Here is an 11,090-nt window from a genome sequence, read left to right on the forward strand (position 1 = left end):
AATGGGCACCTGTATCCTTTGGGTTCAGCAGTATGAAGGATTATGAAGGATTTAAGGAATAGCTTCTGGGACCTAATTCTGTTTGCAAGTTCAGAAGCTTCTGTACGTATCCACCCCTATCCTGCCACACCAGAATGGGGCCTGGCATTTAGAGGATGCTAAAAAAAGAAAGGTACCTGTTGCCTCCATTTGTTGTGCAAGGCACAGGGTGTCTAGGAGTCTTGAAGCCCACCCACCCTATGGATTTACAACTGCCCCAATGTGTGTGTTTTCAACACCATTCCCATTTCAAGGGCCTCCCACAAGAGAAGGAAGAGTGTACATGGAGGGTACCTAAGCCCTCTAGTAGGTCTGACCTTAAAGACAGAACACTCTGGAGAGGGGGGTTCAAGAGAGACTATTGGGAGTTGATGTGACCCCACTTGGATTCTTCTGGAATTCTGCCCTGGCACTTTTGCAGTTCTGACCTCCCATGGACACACAGAAGCCAATTCACATGTAGGTCAGGCCAGGCCTTCTAACTGCCTTGTCGGTCCCCCACAGAGCCACACCTCATGGGCTGACTGCTTTGTACTGAAGTTTATTTCACTAAACTATGGAAAAAGATACTGAAATGGAGTTCCTTCAAGCCTCTCAAGCAAGGAGTTGTCAGAATCCACTTTCTCTCCAGCCCCTTGAGCCCTTCTTCTTAGGCCCCCACCCAAAAGAAACAAATGCCAGCGTGCCCACCGGTGCACCACGGGGCACTTTTGAACGCATCCCAGTTTAACATGCTGAAACTGAACTCACTTTGAAACAGAGGAAAGGGACCAGGCAAGTTTGCTAAGAGCGAGGGAGGTGTTAGTAGGTGAAAATCTCGTCCTTGGTATAACCCAGTTGCTCCAGGTTAGGGTGAGCGGCTGTCTGGATCAGGCCCGGAGGGCCACACACCAGGATGAACGTGGACTTCCCAGGAGGCGGGAGGTGCTCCTTGATCATGTCAGCAGTAATGAAGCCTGAGCTGTACGTCCAGCCTGAGATTCAGCAGAAGCAGAAGAAGCTGCGGGGGTGCCAGGTCGAGTTCCTGACCCCAGGCCTCCTGTCCTCCCTCCCTCAAGCCAGGGAGAGGGAGGCAAGGCTGCTCTCCGCGGCTTGGAAGTCTGCACCACTGTTGCCTGCAGAAACCTGGGAAGTGGAGGGCGTGGGGAGCCCAGGCAGCCCTTTCAGTGTTTTCCTCAGATCCGAGGCTCACTGCTGGTGTCTGCCTGCAGTAAGCACTGGCGAGGACTGGGAGCACGACAGTGAGGTCTGGTGTGAATCAAGGCAGTGAGCAGGAGCTGGGCAGGCAGTGTGCTGTGGGGTGTGTGGACTGGCTCAGTCGGGGGCGCCCTCTGCTGGGCAGAGCGCTACACAGCAAGGCAGGCACAGCTCAGTGCAGTGGGGGAGAGGCAGCCTGAAGGGTATGGTGGCCATGTCGGGTGCGGTGTGCATGGTGGTGGCTGGGTGCTAGCTGGGGCTCAGCATGTGAGGACTGCTGTCCAGGTGAGGTGAGTGGTGAGGGGTGAAGGGGTCCATGGCTGTATTAGATGCAGTGTGTGTGATGGCTGTGGGATGCTGTGTAGAATGCAGTGTTGGGTGGGGTTCAGGGTGACCCAGTGCCTCAGTGTCCCTCCTGATGTTCTGTGCAGTGTGTGGAGTGCTGCTGAGATACCGGACACCTGCCCTGGACTGCCCTACAAGCAGGTTGTCCCAAATCCTCTCTCCTCCAAATTCCTGCATTTCCCACGTGGAGACAGAGCTGAAGTTCTCAGCCCCCAAGCCTAGTCCTAAAAAGCAAACAAACCAGCCAACCCAGGGACTAGTGCCTGTGATGGGTCAAGGGTTACAGGTGACCCACAGCGGGGGTAGCAGGGATCATACCAACAGGAGGCCTGTCCAGGGTGTACCAGAGGTTGAACTGGTCTGGGTGAGTTCTGGCAATTTCTTCAAGCTCCTTTCTCACCAAGATATCCTCCTCTGTCTAGAAAAGAAGCAACATGAGCAAAGCCCTTCCAGGGACATCCTGCTTGTTCCCCAGACTGAGCACACGGGTCAGCACATTCCTGGCCAAGCTGCCATCACTTGAGCCAAGTGCTCGCCGCAGACTCCTGGGGCAAAGGAGAGCTCTGCTGTGGCTCCTGCACAACAAACCCTCTCTTGTGAGTGGAGTTATTGGGAGGCTCCCACAGAACTGTGCGGCTGCCCTTCAGAAGGAAGGCCATGGCTGAGCACCTCATGGTAGGGTGGCTTCAGAGGTCCCAGCCCCACCTCCTACATCCACACTGAGCACGACGCAAGGCAAACCCACTGGAACTGGGACCTTCTGTAGGGCATGTGAGGTACTTAGGCAGTAATATATAGTATCGTATATAACATAACGGCTGGAGAGCTAAAGGAGAGGAATACAAAGGCTGGAGCCTCAGTGGGGAAAAGGGAGCCAAAGCCAAAAGGCACTTGTCACAGGCTCAGAGACACTGCAGAGAAGACCTGGATCTTAAAACTCTTCATGATGCTTGTCCCCAAAATTCCACTTCTAGGATTCTGTTTAAGAAAATAATCTAAAAGTCATCAAGCCTAGGCACAATTATCCATCACTGTATCACTTACAACTGTGAAAACTGAAAACAACCTACATGTAGAGGATTTAGTAAATTATGGTACAACTTGATAGACTATGATGAAAATATTTATAAAGAGTTTTAATGAGATGAAAATGACTGTGTGGTAATGTTGAGTGAAAAACCAAAACAAAGCAAAACAAAACAAAATATATATATATAATTGTAAATATATAGCATGTATACAAAAAAGATAAAAAATAAATATATGCTTCTGTATTTTCCGAAATTCCCACTAAGGGCATGTATGATTTTATACTCAGAAAAACAGAACGATATATTAAGGAAGAAAAGCTTAGTGCGTAGGGTTGGTTGGGGAGACGGAAAGTTAAAAAAAAAACAAAAACAAAGGGAAAAGCAGGCCTGGATTCAGCCTCTCCGGCTGCCTTGCCTGAATTGAGCGCACGAAGCCCTCCCACAGCCGCAGGCCCCCAGCAGCCTGAGCTCCCTCAGTGGGGAGGAGTGAACGCTCAGCACGCATTCCATCCTACCTCAGCAGGCGCAAGGCTGACGCGGCAGAACTGACCTGGTTGGCAAAGATGAGGGACATCGTGGTCTTGTCACTGGGGTTCCTGGTGATGTGGCGAATGAGCTGCAGCATGGGGGTAATCCCTGGAACATAGCGGGCAGGCCAGCTTTTGCTCCCTGTCTGATGCCCACAGCCCCTGGTCTGCAGCAGCTTAAGTTTTCCTTGGCCCCAGTTCTACTTTTCTCACTTCTGTTCCCAAAACTCAAAGTGGCGAACTGCCTGTCATTTTGGTTTTCCGTTCTAATGCAACAATAAATCAAATCTTTTTCTCATTTTCACATGGCAAGAGGGAAGCAGCACTGGTTTTGGAAGTGGAACTGGGTTTCACGCCCAGCTCCCTCACTGTCTGACCAGGGTGAGTCACGTACCCAGTCTGAGAGCTCCATTGTCCTCATTTGTAAAACAGAATTAATGGTGAGTAAATGCAGTAGTTTTAAGAGTGCCTGTTATGGTGCCTGGCATGTTGTAGGTCTCCTTACATGCTCGTTCTCTTCTTTCAGGCATTCACTTTCAAAGGAAGGGGAGTCAGGCTTGAACAGGATCCAGGAGCCCGTGGGGACCACGTGTGGGCCTGCCCAGCCTAGCTCCCAGATTCTTCCAAGTTCCCCAGCCTGACTTTAGAGGTTCCCCAGGGCTCCTGGGGCAGCCATATTGGTTAAGGGGAGCAGGGCATATAGGGTCAGTTTCAAGGCTTGTCATTGACCCCGTGTTCCATCTCAAATAGCCAGGGAAGGAATCTCTCACCTCACCCCCTCTAGGATCAAATGACTCCAAAGTCAGAAAGGTCTCAGGGCTTACCCTGAGGATGAAGTCCCCTGAAACCTCTTACCTGTGCCCCCAGCAATCATTCCCAGGTGATGGGCCAGTTTTTTTTCAGGCTCACTCGTTTTGTGTGGTTTGATTGAAAACTTCCCTGGAAACACAGAGGATACTTCTGACGTCTGCAGCTCTTGCCTGAGAGCCTGCAAAAGATCACTGACTTTCCCTGGGACTCCCAGGAGGCAAGTCTACTTAAGGAAGTGGTTGCATCATTTTAAGTCAGAGGAGCAGGCTAGGGTGGCCTCCTTGGCCAGCCCTGGTGCACCACTGCACCAAGTGGGAATAGAGCCTGGGCCTTCTTGGGGAATCACTGGACCTTTTCTTCTAAGGAAGGAAGGAAGCATGCTGAAGTTAATATGGAGTCTCACAGAGCACTCCTAGCCCCAGCAGTCAATGAGTGAGTAAATGATGAATATGTGAGTAAATGAATGAGTGTGGACTCCATCCACCCATCCATCCATCCATCTTGCAGCATCAGCAGGCACCTTTTATGTATCAAGCATGTGCTGGAGATATAGTGATGAGGAAAAACCAAATCATTCCCCTACCTTAATGAAGCTTACAATCTCATAAAGTGGGAGTGTGAATGAATGTTGAAGACTTTAAGGACAAGTCCATGTAACTCAAATCTGAGGAATTTTCTAGAACAATGGAACAACTGCAGGAATCTTCTTCCTCCCAGCTGAGGGCCTAGTGTGAACCCCCCAGTACCTTGCCCATGATAGAACAGGCGCCCAGTTGGCCCTCGAATAAGGATGGTGTCCCCAATTTTCATGTTCTCCAAGTACTGAGTCATCTTCCCCCCTTCTGGATGATTGGGGTGTTCATTTTTGAAGTAGATCTGAAAAATAAGGCAGGATGGTTTTCACACCCTCAGACCTGAGGCCACAGCCCACACAACTCAAAAATGTGTTTGCCACTGGAATCTATGTGGAGAAAATCCTCTGCACTCGTTGTTGTAAGCAACCCCTGAAGACATACATCACCAGGTTAACAGCTTCACTGTTAAAGGACACTGCTGGGAAGCCCTGTGCAAGACATGTCCTGTCTCCACCCCACTACCCTTAACAGGCTTGTGACGGTGAGGTAGCTGGACATGTGGGCATCATTTACCTTTACAATAAAGTCCACAAAGCCTCGATCATCATCACTGGACACAGGTGTATAAGCTCTGACCACCATATCACCGTCAATTATGGCCAAGAGATGGACATAGTTACCTGCAGAAAAGACATCAAATGTTAAGTCTGAGCATGGCTGGCCTAAACAGGACCCAGGATTCCCATAAAGGACTGAGCTTCAGGGAGGTGGGGGCATAGAGGGGCAGGTGCATGGGAAGGGGGCCAAGCAGGGAAGGGGCCCAGACCCAGGATGCCTGAGTCCTAGGCCTGCCCTTGTCACTCCGTGTATGAGCCTGGGCAAGTCTGGGTGAATGGCAATGATATACCCATCCCGCCTCCATCATGGTGTACTTGTGAGCTTCACAGACAGGAGACCTACTGCCAGTATGTGCTTACTGTGTCAAGGTACTTTGTGGAGTAGGAAGAGCTAATTACAGTTGAAGGCTGAGTATTAAAAATTACAGAAAGGAGTGTTTCTGTTTTAAAGCAAAATATGTTGTCTTCACCAAATCATTTCTTCCTAAACTGGATGTATCACTGGGGTCAGTGAATGAATCACAGCCCCCTCATCTGTACCCTGCTGCGTGGTACAGAGCAGGCCTGGGCTCACAGGTATGCAGGGCCCTGGGATTTGGACACCTATGGACCAGGAATTCTAGAAAGAATACTGTCTTCCTGGCCTGATGGCTCTGCTGAGGGGAAGCTGTAAAGTTCTGAACCATGTAATTCTGCCCCTCCAGGGTAGAAATGAATGGACCAGCTGTGGCCTGAGACTACATCCCAATGCCACATGATGGGCTATGCTGCTCAGTTTTCTGTTGGATCTAGCATGGGAGACTTCAGTGACTAAGGCAGTTGGTGGTGAGGGCAGAAGCTGCAATCAAAAGATGCTAAGAGACAGAGGCAAGAGGAAGCTCTGTGCCAGAGTACCTGAGGGAGCAGAAGCTGTGTATGCTCAGGATATGCAGACGGAAGTGGAGACCCAGAGACAGACAGAGGAAGAGGAGGAGGGAGGGGACGCTGGAGGGGCCAGTCCTTCTAGTTGCTTCGAGCATAAGCTGGCCTTTGAGGTGGCCCTGAGCCTGGGGTGCAAACGCTCTGGGTTAAGAAAGGACAGGCTCAATGACAGGCACCAGGGATACCCAGGAATAAACACCTGAGGTAGCTTCCTTCTGAGAACTCATCTGAAACTGGAAACCTTAGACAGGCTTTTTCAGATGCAGCCAACCTAGGCCTGGCCTGGCAGTGTGCCCAGTGAAAATGAGGCTGCCCCGGCTGGTCCCTCAGGCCCCACCGCTAACCAGCTTTGTTTCAGCCAAGCTGGGGAGCATCAGCAATCTCTGAGTCCTCATAGCAGCCTCCCCCACAACCCTCTAAATTACCTCGTCCCACTAACTTTGCACTGCATACACCAGGGCTGATGAGAGATGGGGTCCTGGCAGATTCAAAGAAACTCTTTTTCTCAAAGATTCTCTTCTTTTAGCCTTGTTGCCAACAGGACTGGCCCCACAGCCAGGCAGAGGGCTAGAAGGCAAGCTGAACTGAGCTCTCACAGATGGAGAAGGAGAAAGGAAGCACCAAAGAGGCTCAGGGGCCAGGCTGGCTGCCTAGTGTGTAATTTCATCACCGGCGGGAGGTGAGGTCAGGGTCCAATGCACACAGGACAGCAGGCCATGGATTAGGATCTCCACCAGGCAGGCGAGCAGCACTAGCAGTTTGTACAAAGCCCTGGATCCCCAGGCTGTGGACCTGGTAGAGGTTTTCCACCTCACTAAGACTGACTCAGCCATCTGTGGTGTTACAGACTAAAATGGGATAACTCGGGACTCTAGGAATGGTAGGGCTGGTATTCACAATGGGTCCCTCCTTGTGTGGGTCTGAGGCCCCTACTGCAAATCCATGTGGTGGTGGGGGGCACATCTGACTCCCTCCTGCCTCTCCACACATTCTGGGCCTTTCTCCTGACTGCAGGGGAACATCAGTTCCTCCTATCCCTTCCGATATGCGCAGCATTTTGCAGTTTCTGAATTTTCATGTCCACTCATCACTTTACCCTCACAAAAACCCAAGTGGCAGGCAGGCCTGGGAAACCCCATTTCATAGCCCGAGGCTCAGAGAGGTTGAGGAACTTGCCTAAGGTTGCCCAGCAAGGAGCCTGCAATGAGATCTTAGACTCTCTCACTCTAGACTCACTTCTTTTCAATGCTCATTGAGATATTACTTTTGTGTCAGCCCACATCGAACAATGAGAAAGGGAATGGACTGTCCCCAAGCCCATCTCCCTATTTCTCTGAGCTCATGTGTCTCAGCAAAGGCATGAGGGCAACCTCTACCGCCCAGCTGAATTTCTGACAGGAGCAGAGTGCCTGCAAGGCCCGGTCCTGGTGATGACACCAAACCCCACTCACCTACAGGAAGCCCTAAAACGTGGTCTGGCGAGGGCAGTCCAAAGCGGAACCTCCAGGTGTTGTGGTTGATTTGCTAATAAAACAAAACAGAGGCAGGCTCTGTCAGCTTTCTAAAAGTCTTGCTGGGCAGCTAAGATGCCTGGGAAAGGAGCTCCATTTGGTGCTATCCCAGTGTGCGTGCGCACGCGCACACACACACACAGAGTGGGGAGCAAACTGGAGGCCGTGAAATGCCTGTCCCACTGCCCTGCTTCCCGGCCAGCACATTGCCCACCACTCTTGTCCTCTTCTCTTTCACCCACTGACAGTGAAGGGGGTGGGCTGACCCATTACCTCTTTCTCAATCAAGGGCAGTGGGTACTTGGTTTCAGGGTCCTGTAAGGTGATAAGAGGTCTCTTCCTTGAGTTCATGTTTTTCAGGACGAACAGGAGCACTGTGACCCCGATGACGGTGATGGCAAGGAACAGGGACGGGTCCTAGCCAGACACAATGTAAGCAGGGCACCTCAGGTCCTGCCTGCCTTGGGCAAGGCGGCTCGCAGGCACAGTAGCACCCTCCCCACACCAAAGGCACAGAAGCTGGGCGGTGCCTGAAAGAAACTAGGCAGAGGGAAAGGTACTTAAACAGAAGGCAGGCTGAGCCTATGGTGGACCTGGAGGGTAGGGAAGGGTCAGCTGCAGGTCGGACAAGGCCGGATGTTTCAGGCCCCCTGGACCAGTCCAGGCAGATGGCCTGGGAGTGCTAATGTCACCAGGCTCTTCCTGCCCATCGGCCTCTATCCTGGGTTCAGCCAAGGGTGCAAGCCCTGGGAGTCCTCTCCTTGAGGTGGAGGGGGTGATAGCATTGCTTCTAACACACAATCTGGAATGAAGGCCCTGGCCTCTAAAGACAGAACTAGAGAGGGGGATGGAAGCCATGTCCTCCCAGAGGTGGTTGTGGCTTTGAGCTGGGCCAGGGATGGGGCTCACCACCCCACTCCCCCCATCCAGGTCCGGCTAAGGCAGGGGTAGGGGTGGGGTGAGTAGCTCGAACTAGGGGGTGCTCCGATACCTTAGCGCCAGCACCCTCCAAGGCAGGAGAAGGCCTGAGCAGTCACCTACCAGCGGCTCGGCTGGCCTCCCGCATCTGCCCCCAACCCCCCACCCCGTCCCGAAAGGCAGGTCTGCTCGTTTCGGACTCCAGCCAGACCCGGCGGGATTCGGGAAAGGTCCTCTTCTGACACCCGGCGCTGCGATCCCCCGCCGCGCACCCCGCCTCTCCAGCTCCGCTCGGGGCCCGCCCCGCTCCCCGCCCCTCGCGGCCCGCCCTCTCCCTTAGTCCCCGATGGCGGCTCCGGGGGTCCCGTCGGACTTCCCCCCGCTCCCGCCGCCTCCGCGTCTCTGCCTCTCCCCGCCGGGTCGTCCCGCTCCTGGGGACCCACCCGGAACGAGAGGCCGAACATGCTGTCGAAGTGGGGCAGCTGGGAGACCGCCGCGCGCCGCCCCCACGCCGCAGCTCCGCCTGGCGGACCGGAGAGCCTCGCAGGCGGGCCGGGCCGACGCTGGGAACGCGGCTAGGCCGGCAAACGCGCGCGCAGGGCCGCGGGGGCGCGCGGCGGGCACGCTCTGCGCCGACCCCCACCCGCGAGGGCCCGGGGTCGGCAGGTTCTTTCTCGCGGGACTCTGGCTCTGCTCCCGCCCTGCCCCCAGGGCCGCGCACAATCCAGAGGCTTCCAGGGCGGGCGGGAGGCCCCGCGGAGAGCCGGGCGTCCTCGCTGCTAGTGAAACATCCCTGGTTTATATATGCGGCCGCTTCTCCATCCTGCTCCTCTCCCCGGACGCTCTGAGCGGCCGTGAGGGGGGACTCCCGCCCCTCAGCTTGTTTAAATTATGGCAAAACTGGAGGAAGGGAGGGGCATCTGAGTGACTGCGAGAAAGGGGATGCTGGTCAAAGAAATGGGAATTGGGGCCGCCTCAAAGAGCACATAAAAATGTTCATTTGACGCACATAATGAGTTCCTACTCTGAGTCTGGTCAGGGCCAGGTGCTGTCGAGAGTGGGGGGGGGTGTAATCCAGTTGAAGACATTCATTCAAAGCGCTCATTCATTCATTCTCTGTTGGGAGAGAGAGACGACAGGACCCAACACTAGACCAGTAGGAGGCAGAATGGCCGGCATAGACGGTCATGGGGGTCTTCACGGTACATTTCAGAACTGCAGTAACCCCCCTCTTCCCATCAGTTCTTCCATCGCCAGTGGCGAAGGTGAATCCCTGCCTCCTGGGCCTGAGTGAGACAGAGAAGCCAAGAAAGAGATTTCCCACTCACCCCCAGCCTCCAAACACACGCCTATACAGGGACAGGCGTGGTGGGCGCCTCCTCAACACTTGCAGGTGCCACGATATTATTATCAGATATCTTCGTTTTCTACAATCTAGTAAGTGTAAAATGATGGCTTGTGATCCTGATTTCGTTATCTAATTGCTAAGGAGGTTGAACATCTTTCGTATGTTTATTTCCCATGGAGTTTCTTTTTCTGAAAAAAAAGCTCATGACTTTTGCCCATTTTTCTATTGAGTTGTCTTTTTCCTACTGATTTTTAGGAGTCTTATGTATAATGTAGAGACCACTTCGTTGCCAGTTATATCCGTTACAAATGTTTTCTCCCAGCATTCAACTTATTCTACCTTTCCTCCCTCCCTCCCTTCCTTTCTTCCTTCTCTCTCTGTCTTTGATGAATAGAAGTTTGTAATTGTAATGTAGTCCAATGTATCCATCTTAAATCTTTTGCCTTTATGGTTAGTGCTTTTTGTGACTTGTCTAGTCCTACCCAAGGTCATAAAGATGTTCTCTATTTTCTCTGACAAGACAAAGTTTTTCCTTTCACATTTAAGTCTCAATCACCTGGAACTGATTTCTGTGTATGATGTGGAACAGGAATCCAATTAAATTTTCTCCATATGGATAATGTGTTGTCTTGGTAAGATTTATTGAATTACTCATACCTGCAGGTCACTCACCTGGAATGCCACCCCAGTCATATGTCAGTTTTCATATATGTATGAGTCTGGTTCTGGTCTGCCTGTTCCCTTGTACTGATCTAGCTGCCCAAACCCTGTGGCAATACTATGCTGCTCTAATTACAACAGTTTATAACAACTGTTTATATCTTTCACTCTTATATATTCTTTGGCTATCAGTTCAAATATCACTTCCTTAGAGGTGTCTTCTCTGATCCCCCTATTTAAATAAATGTACACATTCCATTCCATTCATAGCTTTTATTTCAGTTTGTAATTGTACATCCTGAATATTTAATTGTTAAATGACTGATTCACATTAGTCTAGAAGTTCCATTATGGCAGAGACCTTGTTTCCCCAGGGCTTAGCACAGTGACTATCACGTAGATAACATTCAATAAATATTTAGCAAATGAATGAATCAATTCATCTCTGCCCTGCAGCATTTAGCACACTGCCTGGCACATGGTAGATGCTCCATAAACACTGCAGAGAGGAACAATCCTTTCTGTCAGTACTCTATGCCCCTTCCTCACTTAATTTGTCTCCGTAAGACATATCACCAGATGACATATTAC

At 51.8% G+C, this 11,090-nt stretch overlaps 1 protein-coding gene across 3 annotated transcripts; it reads right to left on the reverse strand.

The window, feature by feature from the left end:
* Positions 1-564: 564 nt before the first annotated feature.
* On the reverse strand, positions 565-9,272 carry LOC131408829 (NADH-cytochrome b5 reductase 2). 3 transcript variants are annotated; one of them, XM_058545886.1, is made up of 9 exons: positions 8,935-9,270; positions 7,847-7,990; positions 7,514-7,586; positions 5,098-5,204; positions 4,696-4,825; positions 3,995-4,078; positions 3,163-3,248; positions 1,900-1,999; positions 565-1,013 (listed from the first exon to the last, which is right to left on the reverse strand). In XM_058545886.1, the coding sequence occupies exons 1-9, from the start codon at positions 8,953-8,955 to the stop codon at positions 841-843; spliced, it is 918 nt and encodes a 305-aa protein (XP_058401869.1). In that variant the 5' UTR covers positions 8,956-9,270; the 3' UTR covers positions 565-840. The 3 variants fall into 3 exon arrangements, with proteins under 3 accessions (XP_058401869.1, XP_058401870.1, XP_058401871.1); XM_058545887.1 differs by lacking the exon at positions 8,935-9,270 and adding an exon at positions 8,565-8,644; XM_058545888.1 differs by lacking the exon at positions 7,847-7,990 and having other exon boundaries at positions 8,935-9,272.
* Between the last annotated feature and the right edge of the window lie 1,818 nt (positions 9,273-11,090).

Source organism: Diceros bicornis, chromosome 7 (genome assembly GCF_020826845.1).
Source record: "Diceros bicornis minor isolate mBicDic1 chromosome 7, mDicBic1.mat.cur, whole genome shotgun sequence".
NCBI classification, from domain to species: domain Eukaryota; kingdom Metazoa; phylum Chordata; class Mammalia; order Perissodactyla; family Rhinocerotidae; genus Diceros; species Diceros bicornis.